Source organism: Schistocerca americana, chromosome 1 (genome assembly GCF_021461395.2).
Source record: "Schistocerca americana isolate TAMUIC-IGC-003095 chromosome 1, iqSchAmer2.1, whole genome shotgun sequence".
NCBI classification, from domain to species: Eukaryota; Metazoa; Arthropoda; class Insecta; order Orthoptera; family Acrididae; genus Schistocerca; species Schistocerca americana.
The window spans coordinates 15,729,841-15,746,789 of NC_060119.1; the positions used below are offsets into that span (position 1 = coordinate 15,729,841).

The window sequence follows — 16,949 nt, forward strand, 5'->3', positions numbered from 1 at the left end:
ACACACAATTATAATGTTGTTTCCAGACTTAGGCCTGTAAGTTCAGTATTATATTCTCTTACTTTTTTGTTCTTTTCGAGGGTTTTGAATGGATTTAAGGACACTAGAAACACACGATTCTATGCCTTTAGCAAACTCAAGTGGTCCACTTTTAACTAAATTTGAGTTTTCTTTTACACTGAATAAGATGCTGCACATTGTTCCCAATTTATTTCTTGGGTTGGTAATAAAATATTTAACCAATGGTGGTCCAAAATTTCTATACAGTTATTTTCTAGTTTCTGTTTTTAGGACTTTTTCAATTTAGGAACACAATAAGGATCTGTTGAACCACATGCTGAAAACTATAAATTTCTACATCAATTCTTTAAGTCTGAAGACAACATAACCATACCATTAAACAGAGACTCACATTACACAGGACTGAAAGAATATGCACATAAAAACACACATCACTAAAAATAAAAATAAAATTATATTTATACACAGGTACTACTCAGGACAGTAAAATGTTATCATAAATGAATCAACCAAAAAGAAGACATCAGGGGTAACATGAGAAACTAAAAAGGTTTTCAGCTAGTGAAGGAGGCAAGTTGAAAGTATATTTTACAACAACAAGCATTTTTGGTTACATTCAAAATATTAGTGGTACATTCAAAACATAAATAAATAATGAAGCTAGTTGTTTATCTCACCATTTTTTCAAGTTGTGTGAAAATTGCACAAAAGTAGGGAACACCATTTGTGCCGTAACAAAGAGCAGAACAGCATTAAATGAAATATAAAATAATCCATTCACTGTTCAATAAAAGATATTAGATATTTATGGCAACTGAGTTTAAATTCACACTAACCACAAAAGCAAATCAGAGTAGTTAGAAACAGGATAAGTTTAAGGAAGAAAAGTTGAAGTACAAGATGGAGGAAAGGAAACATGAACAAGCTTTAATATCTGGTACAGTGAGATGTACCCTCTGTCATACTCTTCATAGTGGTTTGCAGAGTGTGGATGAACATGTAGATAGCATCATCAAGAACGCAATCAACGTGTATCTGAAACTTGAGCTTCTCCTAGTGTGTAGTGTCACAAACGTTTTGACATTATTATACATACTTCTGCCACTGGGGCAATCATAGGTAATGACTAATTTGGCAGTAATATGCAGTGCTAGATTTGTTAAAAGAAAAAAAATTGACTTCTTAACATGTATTTATGGTAAGTAGCACTCTATCATTTCCTATATTTCTAAGTTCCTACCGAGAGTTTCCATAGTTTGATTTAGATTTCTGAAAAAGTTATAACACTTTTCTGAGCTTTTTAACAGTGTGAATACAACATTTGTATCTTACCGCTTCAACTAGAGCAAAAGTTCTATTGTATCACATCTCAAAATCTTTGGGTCTAATTTTTTTTGTCATCAGCGGTATACTGTCACAAATCAAGCCTTGGTTATGTGTATTGTTAGATTTTGTTTATTATTATTTATGTGGGGTGTATGAGCAATGCAGCTGACTGGGATTCACCTGCTGCAAGTCATAGACTGACCGCTGCTGTGTTCACTGCCTGGGTCAAAGGTGCTGAAAGGATGTGCTCATTGATGCTATGGAGACACTGTTCTGTGTTTTATTTTAATGACAATTATTGTCAGTTTCTTCTTGTTTTGTTTATAAGAAAGGAATGAGGACATCATTAGATCTTTTGAAGAGTACACTAGATAAATCACAAAATGTTATTTCTGTATTAGCAAAAAATTGGACTACATTGTATGATAGAGATGAAAAAGAAACCGTGATTAAATTCTTTCTGTGTTAGATTCCTGAACCTTTTGATCTTTGAGAGAGAGAGAGAGAGAGAGAGAGAGTGAGAGAGAGAGAGAGAGAGAGAGGGTGGGGGGGGGATGGGATTTAATTGTACCTCCCCACGCAGGCGTAGCATTTTGGCATGTCGTACATTGGTCAGATCATCAGTAGCTTGGAGGACTCGTATGTAGGGCATAAGCAACACACACACACACACACACTTAATAATAGTCAAGAAAATTTGCAACCGCAAAATATTGCCTTGGTACAGGTCATAGAATCTAATATACAACACAGATATTTCAATATGCATATCCAGTTACCGGAATAGTGTTATTAAGAAAGCTGTTGAGAGACAGAAGTTTTTGCTTAAATTCTTATAATTTACACCAGATGATGTACAAAATAAACTCCAAATTACTGTAACAACATAGTGCACAAAGCACACATTCATTTTCTAATTACAGCAATCATACCCCAAACTATAAAAATTAAAATATTGAAGTCCAGCATCTAAGTTTAGCTGCTACAAAATTATGTCACAGGTAACAATTATTTAATTCACTTCTTAAACATAACAATTTAATTTAAAAAAGACAACAAATAACATTTTTAAGTACAATATTCAAGTTTAGGTGCTGGAAAGATGCATAACAATCATCTATGTTTCAACATTCTTATAAAAAATACAACATAAAAAAGAAGACCTGATTGTAGATCATGGGTGGGCTATGTAAAATAAATGACAAAAATCAGCAGCTGTAAAAGGCAGATTTTTTTCCAACTACAACCAATTCCTCCATTTTACAACAGCATAAATGAATGCAGCTCTTTTTCCCCAAATTTGCTGCTTCAGATTATTAGTGTCATAATGAAGTCTTTTAAGAATTAGAGGCACAAACAGATTAATAAATACAAACAAAAGCAGGAATATTCAATTTGCTCAAGGCTACCAAATGAAAGAAGAAAGGGGGCTAGGGAGGAGAAAACAAGATCACGTAAGAAAGAAATAAACTGCTGATTGTTTGCATCATTCCTAGACTCAAAACCCTAAGCAAAAGAAACAGTGATGATAGCATTGATTTAAAATCATGTCAGAAAAGACGGCAGCTAATTCTAGGTGATCCTCCATAAAGCCATGGTCTCACGTTGTCAAACCCCTGCAGGATTGTTTGAGGGACAATGATTTGACATTGATTGTTAAGTCAAAAAGGCAATGCATCTTTGACTGAAGAAACAATCAAAAATATATTCTTTTAATGGAATATTTACATTGCAGTGTACTGATCTGAGAAACATACTGAAAAGAAACATGACTATGTTGAGAAATTTTCATTTTGTATTTTCTTATATTTGTAACCGCAGTACATGAAAAAAGTGACACTCGACATTTGAGTTAACTGAAAGATGAAAGATTAGGGTTTCATGCCCTGCCGATCCTTGTCCCCAAACGGGGACAGCCCGCAAACAGAATTCTACCAACCAGCTTGGACTGAAAACATAACACACAAGAATCGTGCCCGTGAGTGTAGATGACACTCGGAATATCACGCAACACGGATACCCGAGGATGGTGTCTGTCAGAGCAGATTGCAGATGAAGCACGAAGGCAGAGGGAACAAATTACAGACCTGCTCCATCTGACAGTCAGTCTCAAGTAGCACTTTGTAAAAGCAACAACTAATGTCACCGAAATATGCGAGGAAGACAATGATGTCCGACTGTGCAAAGGACAACTCAGGAATTTCAGCAAACTTCTGGAAAAACCTGAAGAATTAAATTGACAGAAACCTGTTCTGGATTGGTAACTTACAAAATAAAACATTTTCAACCTCTGGACTAGTCACACACAAGAAAGATAATAGGCCTTTAAAAAAGAGGATACCATACAGTGTAAAGCTGAAACATGTAAATTAGTCTGGCCAATATGCTCTACACCTGAGCAAAAGTGTCAATGAAGTGGTGCACCTTTTAGGAACTGTTAAAAAAGTGTCATTTTACATCAATGAACACAGCAATGACAACCTGATCCTAGGAGAAAAGAGCTGATACACACTATTTATTTAAGAATGAACACTTCACCTCAACTTTTCACAGCACGGGACCATCAAAAATTGAAACAATAGAGCAACACAGAGGACACTACCACACAGCTGGGGGAGGGCACAGAGAGAGAGAGAGAGTTTAATGACCTACTTACTCACTTTTTACTGGCAACAAGATAAGAGTGCAGGTGGTGTCATATCAAAATTGTAGAGAACATGCACGAGAAAAAGTTTTAACAATAGCAAATTAACGTACTTGCTAGTGCTTATTTTTTGTTTTAAATATCTCTCTCAAACTGATCAGTTATTGGAAAAAGAAAGATAAATATTTTGAATTAAGACTTAAAACAGGATGGAAACGGGTACCATACTGGCCTGAATATAAGATACACCATTTCTACAAAAAATCTCCCATAAAAACTGGGACTTTTATGAATCATAGAAACCTCAACTGTAGTGCTTTTTCTTAAGTTTGAAATGAAACAAAAATATCACTACAGTTTGTAAATCAATTGTTGTGTATGAGGTAGCAATGCAAACATTCTCTTTGTTGCTATCCCATTTAGGTAGTGACTACAGAGGGATCCAGAAAAATGTAGACATTCTCTGATAGTTATTACCTTCGGAACAAAGTGTTATATGGCTGCAATTTTGAGTGGTAGCATAAACCACTGTTTTCCCAACAGATCTTGTCGTGTGGGTTTCCAGCAGATGACAATGCAGCACTGAATGAAGTACAACTATTGTTTGAGCAATGCAAGGCTGTACTCAAACAACAATTTATTGTATTTGGTATAAATTTTAAGCCGACAATGCTGTTTAAAATGTGCACAAGGAAAGGTCCTCTGAACAACAACATCAACCTCCAGGTTCCAGCACTGCTGTATTGCAACATTTTTCTAGATCATCTCAAAAATCTATGAAGCATTGTGTATGGGGAAGTGGGATAAGCTGATCAAGTGCATGATAAATTCTGAAGACTGCAAAGTGGAAAGTGTACATTCCAAGATTGTTTCACACTATGAATGAGGACAACTCGAATCGAAGGATGGAGCACTATGAGTGGTCTGAAGGCATGCTTCACGAAGATGAATGGTTTGCAGGGAAGGTTATCTGGCCTAATGAGGCACAATTCAACCTGAATGGTAGTGTAAACTGTCATAGCTGCGTGTATTGGGCTGCTGAAAATCCTCATGTTCACATGGACAAACATGTTACTTCACTTGGTGTTAATGTGTGGTGTGGTCCGTCATAGTATTGTTTCTCTGACCCATTCTTCTTTGAAGGTACATAACTGGTGAGGTGTATCATATGCTGCAAACATTGATTTTATTAGCCATCCAAGTGGTGTTTGGAAACAAAAGATTTTTACCTACAAGACTGTACTCCGCCTCACCACCACAGAGATATCAGATTCTACTTAGATGAAAATATACCTGGACGACAGATAAGTCGAAGAGGAACTGTCAAGTGCCCACCAAGTTCATGGGACCTTACAATTCTCGACTTCTACCAATGGGGAACCTCGACAAACAAAGTTTACCAACAGAACCCAGCTACACTGAATGAGATATGAGAAACCATCAAGACATCCTGTGCAGCTACCACACTGGCAACATTGACAGCTGTACTTCAGTCAACAATTCAGCAACATTGATGTTGCTTGGCTGCTAACGGGTGTCACTTTGAACACACAAAATGATCTTCCTCCCATGCAAGAATTTTGACACTATGCCATTTTGTTCCATCAATATTGACTATCAAAGAGAGTCTACATTTTTCTGGACCCCTCTGTATTCCCATTCTCACAGTTTCACTATTTTAGACAATGGAACAGGCACAGTTTTTCTCTAACTAAAGAATATAATTTATTCTTCACCAATGAAGCACAACATTGAGAGAAAATTTTGGAATTCAGTACAGTTACGTTGCAAATTTCAAACTCACAGTTATTCATCTAACAGATGTGCTTTTTAAAGGTACGGTTCAAGAAATGCTGCACATGCAATGCCCGGGATTGTAGCGACGGCACTGTACTTTGGGAGGAGAGTGACAAAAATACTGACAGTGACAAAACAATGAATGTTAGTGAAGTTAAGAGTGTCTTACATGAAAACTGCAACTGAAAGCTTTGTTTTTGTGTGTAATTTATCTATAGTGTACTACAAAAAAACTGGTTAAGGGTAAATCACATTTTGAAAAGCTTTTGTAAATGGGCAACTTGACAAATTATTTTTAATTAAGTTTCTCTCTTTTTCGAAATTAAAGGTGCAACTTATATTCAGGCCAATTCGATGTGTATATAATTTATGATAACTATGAACAGACTTTGAAATTTGCCTACATCACACCAGGTATACTTAACTTATTTCACTGCCCCACACAGATGCTCATGTCCGGTGGAAGTCTCCTCTAGTTCCCCCACTTTTGGCCAGAAGCATTATTTCAGATATCACAATGTCATGACTCACAGCTTTGCACATATCGTACACTGTTAAGGCAGACACCGATACAGCAGTGAGAGCTTCCATCTCCATGCCCGTCTGCCCTCTACACTTTGCCGTGCCAGTTATAATCACACAGTTGAGAGCAGAGTCCAGTTCAATGTCCACAGCCACAGAGGATAAAGATATGTTATGACACAGAGGGATAAGGCTGGACGTCTGCTTGGACCTCACAATTCCCGCCAGGCGAGCAACGCTAAGTACCTTCAGGCCATTTTCTCGTATGAGTTTCATCAGTTCGGGTCCCACAAAAACCTTTGCTCGTGCTGTAGCAGTCCGTTCTGTCACCAGCTTCGAACCCACGTTGACCATTTTCGCCCTGCCAGACCGGTCAACATGAGTCCGACTTTCGGACTGTGCTCCCAAACTGCAGAAACGGCAAGAGAAGACAGAGGGCTGTGCTCTGTGTGTTTGTTTTGTTAGGAGTCCTGCATTGCACATAATGCTTGGGGCACAGGGAAGCAAAAGAAACTGTTTTCTAGATTCAGTCACTACACTCAAATTACGTGACAACAACTGAGACATCTGTGTATCCAACACAAACAGGGGCGAAATATTGGTATCTGAGAAGAAGTACTTTTGAAAATCTTGTTTCTGAAGGTTTAACAACTTCCGACTTTGTGCCTTCACGACATCACTACAGCCATCAAGTTCAGGGCCACCTGGAACAAAAATACAAGCTGTAACAAACAACTCTTCATAATCTGAAAATAGGTTAACTACAAAAGAATTTTTAAGCATTCGTGTTGAAACACCCCCGATTAATTCCTTTACTGGATTTTGGGTAATTTACCGAAGCCACCAAACAGTTAATTATTATGATATATGACCATGTGCTTAATGGATAAAAGGCTATTGGTTGTTCTGCGTTGTTCTGCTGTGGTTTCGGGAGTATTTCAACCGAATGCGGCTGTTCTGGGACGGAATAGCTAATGATTGAAAGTTTGTCTATTGTTAAGAATCACAAAGGTTGTGATGTACAACTGATATATATTTCCTACTAACACACAAATTCTGAGGCAGTTGCTACCTTTGCCTTACACGTCTAATTGTGGTTATCTCTTTTTATTGATTGCTGATTTTCAGTACTTTGTCACACGCAATGCTGATGGTTAACATTCACAACAATCCTCACTGCAATCCATGGTTGTTGCTGGCCGACACGGTTGACGTGAAACACGTAATTCGGCACTTGTCACTTTCTGTTTCTTATCACTTGCGAATCGGCATTAGTGAGAGTCAACCCCACGACGATCAGGGGGACGTGCTCACTCGAGATACTCCAGTGAATTTTACCGTTTACAACTCACTCGACCACCATTCTTGCCCGTCTTTCCTGCTCTACTTCTCACTTGACACTCTACCATACTACTGCGCACTCAGCACTAGTCTCACTGCCTACTGCAGCACTTGACAATCTACTCCTGTCCGCTATCGACCTGGGCGTCAGATACTAGCATCTTTGTTTGTGGGATCACGGATCCCTTACAGTGTTCAAGACAAGCTCTTTGAACCTTAATGATCTGTTATGATTCTTTTCTTTCCTAAGCTAAGGTCGAAGATCTGTTTTGTCTGCAGAAGTGTGCAATATGAATATTACACAAAGTTGATAGGAACATCTCACATAAATCTCCTCAGTGGCTGTAGATTTCACAATCTTGCAGGAGTGGATATAAGGGGAGGTCGTGGCAATGGTGATAACTACCACCCACTTCCCAAACAACATATTATACTGGGGTGCACTTAAGAAGGCAGCAGTGTGGTGCATTCCGTGCAGAAAGAGATGGGGAATGATTTATGGTGCTGTCTGTGTGTTCTCTCTCTCTCTCTTTCTCTTTGTCCCACGACTCACATTTCAGCCACTTCCAACCCTCGTATCTGGCACAGGCCACTGTGTCTGCCTCTGACTCTGCCTAATAGAATTTATGCAGTCGGAAAGCTATCGCTGTTGCTTTCTAATGTAATACTTGTCATGTTTCCTTTATGCCAGCCATTGTGAACATTAATGGCTAAGTAACCTCATCATACCTAAATGCCTTGTATCGTACACGCACCCCAAAATGCACACTACAGACAGATGTGGCAGAATGACACGATGTCTTTATATTTTTTACTTCACCAATTTCCAAATGCACACATAACTTTTGGAGAAGGAGGTAGCGTGGAAACAGAAGTGTGTCAAAAATGCCAAGTTCTTCCAGCAATGACAAGCTACATTTAATAAAGGACACTTTTCAGTTGCTTGTGCTAGGGTCTGCCCACAAGGACATGCTTTTGGTCTGATTGACAACATTCCAGCCGGGTAAAGCTGCACACCACTGGGTTGAACATACCAGCTGTGAACAGATCCGATACAACAACAACAGAAAGAATGACTTCCGGAACACAGTTGGAAATCACTGATAGAAACAGTATTCCCCTCATTCACATGTGTTTGCAGACCTCTGTTCAGTCATAATGTTTATTGAAATAATGATGGTGAGCACACACTCTGACAGAGTTCAACTTCGTTGTTACATGGTTGTTCAGCTTTTTCCTTCTTTCCTCCTCCCTTTTCTCTTCCCAAAATCTTTTCATTCTTTGACTGTGTTCCTGTTTCCTTTGATATGTACATATTTTCTCTGTTTTCTTCCTTCCCTTTACTTCAAGTTTTATGTTCATAATTTTGATTCTGAATTTGTCTCTTTCATTCATCATTTCCATTCTGATTCCTGCTCGTTTTGGCATTCTTCTATCTCTTGAAACCAACTGGTTTTTTTGATTAAGGCATTTACTACATCCTAAATCCCTTTGTGAATCTGTCGCTGTTCATTGTGTGTATGTGTCCACAGAATGTTAGTCGGTGTTTTCTGATTGTGACTGAATCTGCCTCTGTGTTCTTATAATTCTCTGGTCGATCTCTTCATCCATATGCCATCTCTGTGCACTGCTCCAAAAAATTTTCTGAGGATTTTGCATTGTATTCTTTCTGCTTTGTGGTGCCTGGTCCACAGATTGTGGTCATTTCTGATGCGAAGAGTGCTTCTGATACTATAACTGTATTATAGCGCATGTGTTTGCCTTGTACTGAAATGTTTCTTTTATTACAGTGTGTCCATGTCAGTTTGTACACTTTATGAAGTTCTTTTGTTTGTTCTAAGTTTTCTTCCTTCTTTGATCCACCTATTTGTATTGTTACTATTATATTGAATAATTTAATATATTTTTGTGTGTGTATTATGGTTATTAAAATTGTAGATGTCTGTCGTATGCTAACAGCGAGGTTGCTAGCGAGTTGCATTTTTGAGGGAAGCTGGGTGAGGGGGGGCGGAAACAATAACAAACTGTCACTCCCCCCCCAAATAACCCAATCCTGGATGCCAATACATTTGCTCTGTATAGGTGTTTGTGTCCAGAAGTATGAGTCAATTTAGCAAAAAAAGGCAAAGGAAAGCTTCATGTTCTGGCCCACATAAAAACCAGATGACCAACCACAGTGTAATCCTCTGCAATGGCATCACTGAAAGCAGTATGGTGGGAAGGGGAGGGGGGGGAAGTCAGCACACCCTGTTCTGGTCACTGCCAGCTTTCTTGACCTCAGAGTCACTACGTCTCACTCCAACAGTTCCTCAATGGGCATCACAAGGCTTGGTGCACCTCGTTCCAGTCCTCCCACCAAGGAAAACCTCGGGCAGTACTACGGGTGAGTCGCAGCTGAGCAGCTGCCTTCCCCCTGTATCTGCAGTAGCTGCGAGAGGATATTTGTGTTACACATATGCTAAAACTGGTGTAGATGCCACAGGACACTCTTTGGAGTGTCACCTACAAGCACACGCTGCTACACACTTGACAGTGCTAGGTGGCCATGAGTTCTGGCTCAAAGTTCCTGCAACTGTGGTTGGAACTTCCCCAGTGTGACTCTCCCATTCTTTAATAGGGTATTTCAGTGTCCAGGGCACGTTCACATTGGACAACACTGTCCAGTACAGGCTGCTGTCTTCCACCCGTGCTCTCTTGCACTGAGCATTGCATCTTGCACAAGTGAGTCATAAGGACTCCCCTCTTCTGTATGTACACTAAAAAAGACGAAAAAGTAAAATTGTCTCATATCCACATTCTATCCTTAAAAGTATCCTTATGTCTGGGAGACGGCAGATCCACCGAGCAGGTCCCACCCAACGACCCGTAGCAAGACTGCAGCACAAGAGGCAGGAGTGCCATCTGTTCCCTTCAATGTTTCTGTCTTGCTTTGCCACCTATCAGTAAGTGATGAACCAGCTAAATCTGGACTTTACTGCCACAAATCAAGAAGCAATGGCTCGGAGACAGCATGAGCTCATTGTCCAACTGACGGGTGGAAGCAACGCAACAGCAACAGCAACACCAACACCAGTCACACCACCAGTGAATATACTAGAGAGGCCCTCAATATCACCGCAGTAGTCCTCGAGCTGGAAGTGACAGCTCTGTGGAACAAAGATGGACCTTCGAAGCTGGTGGGTCCAAAATGCAATCAGCAGCAACATACACGAACAACTGAGCCTACTGACTCACACGGCAAATGCAGCGTGCTTTTACCAACACCAGTTCCGAGCATCGGTAATATGAGGGACCATACAAACAATTCTGCAGCACCTCAACTACACAACAGTACCCCAGCCGCTACGCAGAACACTACACCGACTGGCTTCCCACTGGTCATAATACACAATTACACTTGCCTCGGCAAGCTAAACAAGACATTTGTAGAATGTCACTCCCCACAATATACCAAACACAAAACTCACAAGGGACCATGCATCACTGTATGTATGCAACAAAACAGATTGCACAAATCTCCTGAAAATCATCAAAGCTGGGGGAATTGAGTATCATAAATATAACACCCAAGGGGGGAAAACTCGAATGTACATCGTGAAAGGAGTTGACACCACAACCCTCAATGACATTCTTCATGGTATAATCACAGCTCTCAGCTGGGACTGTCAGAGCATGAGATGAATTCTTGGATTCGTGACACACAGATTGCAGCCAAACTATTTAGTGGAGTTCGATGACACAGCTTACTCCTGCAACTTTCTGACGCAGATGCTCCTGCTTCACATGGTCGTAGTAGAAATATACACACTTCCGTGTGTCCCCCAACAGTGCCACCACTGCCAGCAGTTTGGCCATGCGGCACCCGATGTGATCTGGCACACGGTGCCGCAAATGCACTGGTAACCGTGTAGCACGACACTTTAAACTTGGTACAACTATCAAATGTACCAAATGTGGAGGGGTCCATGTGCAAACTACAGATGGTGTGCAGCATACAAAGAAGCTCTAAGGTGCAAAAGTGCCAAAGACAGACAAGTGGTAACCAGAACTGCTCCAAGACACTCCCCACCCCCCAACCAGTAAGGTGTGGAATCTCTTTTACTGGCATTGTCAGTGGAAGTGGATGAACTGAGGATGCACAGAGCTCCACAAACTCACGGCACACTCCCACAACAACAGAACCACAACCCACACCTGCAATGCTAGAAACTGCCCCTGTACTGATGACAACACTGCCGGTCCCAGACAACACCAAGTCAACTCTGTCTAGGCCAGATTGTGACACTCGTGATATCACAGAAGACACACCCAAACTAGGGCAACCACAAACACACGAAATAAAACAGAGGTACCCAAAAAACAAAAGAGGGGACACTATCACACCACAACAAATACACCAACAACAGACCAGACAAACATAGGAACACATTAAAAGGAACAATGTAACCGTAACTCACACTCTTGCCCCCCTCACCACAGCAATAACACAGGTGACCCCAGATGAAATACGAACCATGAATAACACACAAGCCAGCCCATCCAGTACACCAACATAAGGACCACCAGCCACCAACACCACCGCCAGCACTTTGGCTGACATAACAAACATTCTCACCACAATCAGAGGCATAGTGGAGACACTATACCCCACTCACATGGCTTAAGATCCTCTTGAGGCTCTTCATCATAACGCATGCACAAACTCATGACGGCTACACACAGCCAGTGCATGGCTGCTATACAAACTGCTATCACCACACCGCCCACACACTTCCATAGATAATACACCACAAAACACAAACAACAGTACTTTGACCTAGATGCTATTCTGGAATGCAGATGGGATTGGCAACAAAAGGGCAGAGCTAGCTGCATTTATGGAGGAGAAGGGAATCTGGAATGCTCTCATGAACGAAGCTGAGCTCCAGTCACACAAACAACTACTCTTCTCAAGATATTACATCTACTGTACTGACCACCTGAAGGCACAACTGTGGGTGGAACAGCAATCTTCATATATTGAGACAAAGAATACACAAATATTAAGATCCCTGAACCTGAAAGACTAGAAGCCACAGCTGTTAGGGTCAAGTCAACTGAGTGAACACTACATTGATATTGATATACAATTGATCTGGTAATATCATAACAAGCGATATCAGCACAATACTCAACATAGCATAGTGACTAATAGCCACTGGTGATCTTAATGCTAAACACTCTGCTTGGAACTAACAAAGATCAAACACCAATAGCAAAAAAACTATGCGAACATGCACTGCGCCCAAACTACATTACACTAGTGCCAGCTGAGGTGACACTTAAAACAGGGAACAGAGACTAAATGTGATAGACATTAGATGTGATAGGCATTATAGTCACAATCAACATTGAAATTATACATGATTTGGCCTCATCAAACACCTGTAATACTTTACTCGCAAGAAACACAGCAGTATGATGAATCTCACAGGATACTGAGCTACAAGCGTGTGAATTGGGCATTGTTCAAGGAAATGCTTGAAAAGTCGTATCCCACAAATTCCCAAAATTACACAAAGCAGGAAACTTGTTGAAGCTGTCAAAGCCCTTACCACCGCAGTTCAGGATGCAATAGCAGGTACCATTACAGTACTTATACCACAAGAATGCTCAATGGCCCTGCTCCCAGAAATACAGGGGCCAATGTCAATGAGAGATCATCTCGGGAGATACTGGATGTACAAACAGCATATTAGCAGGCTCCAGGGGATCATACAGGCTAAATTAAAACTTTTAAAACCACAAACTGGGACAATAGACTCGCAGGGCTGCACACCACATGACCTGGAGTGTGGCAAATAGCTGTCCACTCCACCAAGAAGAAATACTACACACCAAGTTTACAAATACCTTACAGACCAGCATACTCCATGGAGGGGAAGCATGAGCTGATGACCAGAACACTAGCAACATCATTCACACTGAATCTGGCTCCTTCCAATCCAGCACTGCTACTTGAAATGGACCAGGAGGTTACATGGCCTGTAACCCAGCCCAAGTGCAATGTAACAATACATACTGCTACACAAGAAATTACACAGGTTATTAAGCTCAAAACAACTAGAAAAGCTCCTGGTCCCAATCACTTTCAAAACCATGTCACCCAGGAGTTCACGAATAAAGCTATAGAGCATCTCGCACATATGATAAATACCATTCTACAACATCAACACTTCCCTGTCCTGATGTTCAGGAAGCCAGGGAAATACCACTGCCTACCACAAAATTATGGAGCCATCAGCCTGCTGAGCTCCCTGAATAAGATTGTTGAGAAGATGATTCTCAAACATCTTACTATGCACTGCAACACCAATGACTCGCTGAGACTGGAGCAATTTGGATTCAGCAATCACCACTCCACAACACAACAACTCCTCCGTGTAGTAGAACATATTACACACACCCCCAACACCATAAAGCTACAGGAGCACTGTTCCTGGTCTTCAGTCATTTACGGAACAATCGTCTCATTCGCAAACTCTGCACTGCTAGTCTCTCCGACGAGCTCGTACACCTTACACACTCATATCTCACTCACAGAAGCTTCAACACCGACATTCAGGGCAAACAGTCAACACAACACAGTATACAAGTGAGAGTACTCCAAGGCAGCATCCAAGGGCCCCTCTTGTTTAATCTCTACGTCAATGACTTTCCAACTGAACAAAACACAATGGCAACCATCTACGCAGATGACACTACCATCCTAGTGCAAGACTGGAAACCATCAGGCATAATTCGCAACTGCAAACAAAACTGCCTAGCTGGAACGACAGTGTGTTAAAGTAAATGCTGACAAGTGTGAAGCAGTTCTGTTCACTGACAAACCATAACAACTGCACAATCATTAAGTGTTCTGGCATACCCACAAGCACTGGAATGAAAATTAAGATCGCAAGAGCAAAGAAGGCAGTGAACACACCGTCAGCGAATAGCCCACTGGCAAGGACCACACCACAATGGGAGCAGGCCCCTAGACAAAGAGAATATATGTGCCACTCCTGCCAGCCTCGGCCACTCAGTATTTGGACAGGATTAGGACAGTATACGGACAGGCCTAGCGCAGAATGCTACAATAACAGTTACTAGTGATCCACAAGCTGTGTGTGAAACTTGCACGAATATTGTATATAGCAAAGGACTCGGATTTATACTGCATGTCGCCTATTGCTTGCGACACCATTGTAAATTCCAGGTTAAGCATTGTCAAACTTCTTATTTGTAATAAAAACTATTAATGTTGTTTGCTTGAATTGTTGTATAGCATTTTGAGAATGCAGCATCCTTTAGGCACCCTATATGAGATGAGTGGGTAGGACCCCACATTAAGACTGCAGACAAATAACACTACACACACGCCCAATACGTTTCAGTGTGAAAGTCAAATACTTCAGTGACAGGCCAACTGAGCAAATGCAAGGCTCAAACAGTGTTACTCTAAGCTCAACAGGTAAAGCACACTGAATAGGAGGATATCGAGGTCCGTGTACATGATACTGATTAGACCCATGATGATACATGCAGCTGCAGTCTGGGGTTACGTGGCTCTGACCGCCTGTGCCGCCTACAGGTGATACACAACGAAGTGCACCACAGTCCACACACACTGTCAACCTTCACAGAGAATACTGCCTTGAGACTCACACACAGATATTCAAAAAACTCACCACTCTGACAATCACTTCATTCTTAACCTGGGAAACTATGACCACAACCACGGGTGAAAACACAACTGCTGAAAAACACTTCTATCTAGGGACAATTAATCACCTGTGGACAGCACAAGCTCACAGACAAAATAAACACTGGTGAATCCCTGCATTACAGCAAAACTAAATGGCATTGCCGGCTGCAAATATCTAGCTGACCAACTGGCAATACGGGAAAGCAGTATTGCACACTAAGCATAAACATATCCAACCAAACCTCTTTATGGCCAATTGACCACTCGTATAATGACCTTGGCATGTTACAAGTACAGATGCTGCAGGTGGCCCAGGAGAAACTCAGGTGCACAGCCCAGGAGTACCCCTCCTCAATAGGACTGACACCCGTAAAGAGCTTAGGGTTAAGAAAACTGTTTTATATTCAGGTGCAACACCCTTTTAACATCTCCCAGCCGAAATTAGGAGCAATCTGGAAATCCCCAAATATTCAAATTTAAAGTAAAAAATGTTTTATTAGCCAGTCCACCAATAATTTACCTGGATATGTGAATTTACCTACCTGCCCCACCTCAGATACACAACGCACAAACACTTTCTAACAGAAAACCATATTTAGCCATGCAACATATTCTCTAGGAGCAGACAGGAATGGTAGATGGTTTACTCCACAGAGGGAAGCTGGCAGCAGCTTTGGAATGCCTTTTGAAGTGGTGATTCCATCATAATAATAACCTATGTGCAGGTACGGTTGGTTCTCCACGGAACAGAAACTACTGTACTGGTCCCAACGTGGCATTGACAGCATAAAGGACATTGCACAGGAAGGAAGTATATGAATTTATCAGAATAAGTTTAGATGACAGTGTCCTGTGTAAAATTAAATGCCCATTTAGCATGAAGTATTAAATCAAAATAGTGGCAGAGCAGTTAAAGTAGCAGAGCATTGGCTTTTTTCAAGTAGTTGCTTCTCTGCATATTTATAAAAATAAAATGATGTAGAACTGATCCCCTTGAATAATGATTAATGTGAGCAGATTAGTAGTAGATGAAAATGGTTGTTAGTAGTTCAGTGGCACTTCTCACTTACTCGTTTTACACCCCTGAAGGCTCTCATCGGTGATGGAGCTTTTGGAATATTACATGTGAATGAATGGCTGAACTCGATAATTTTCAAGGTATTCAATATTCTTGTACAGTGCATTCAAAACAAAGTTATATAAAAATGAAGAGGGATGTGTACTTCATAAACTGGCTTGACAACAAGCACACAACGAAGCAGTGTGATGTAGCTTACTCAAGGACCTCAGTTTCGCAGGAGACCCTGAGGCAACAAGTACACGCATCATGTTTGCTCACTGTTTTTTATTGCCTGTGCTCGAGCACAGTATGAAATGTATTAATTTCCTTCTCCAATCTGTGGCTGCTTCCCATCTCTAATTAATTTGTCGTTAACAGGATGTTAATTGTAATATTCCCTTTAATGAACTCATTTTCAGCAAATTGCTAAGCTGGTAATCTTCCTTTTTGTATTGAATAATAATAGTAACTCTGACATTTACATGAAGAGGCATACCAGCAGCAGCAGTTAG

General features: G+C 40.8%; 1 protein-coding gene across 1 annotated transcript; it reads right to left on the bottom strand.

Annotated features, from left to right (window-relative positions):
* Nucleotides 1-6,238: 6,238 nt before the first annotated feature.
* Nucleotides 6,239-6,664, bottom strand: LOC124622201 (molybdenum cofactor biosynthesis protein 1-like). Its single transcript, XM_047147854.1, has one exon. It carries the CDS (start codon nt 6,662-6,664, stop codon nt 6,239-6,241), a length of 426 nt encoding a protein of 141 aa, XP_047003810.1.
* Between the last annotated feature and the right edge of the window lie 10,285 nt (nt 6,665-16,949).

Coding starts and splice junctions, on each gene's coding strand:
- LOC124622201 (XM_047147854.1), bottom strand. CDS start 6,664: ATGGTCAACGTGGGTTCGAAGCTGGTGACAGAACGGACTGCTACAGCA.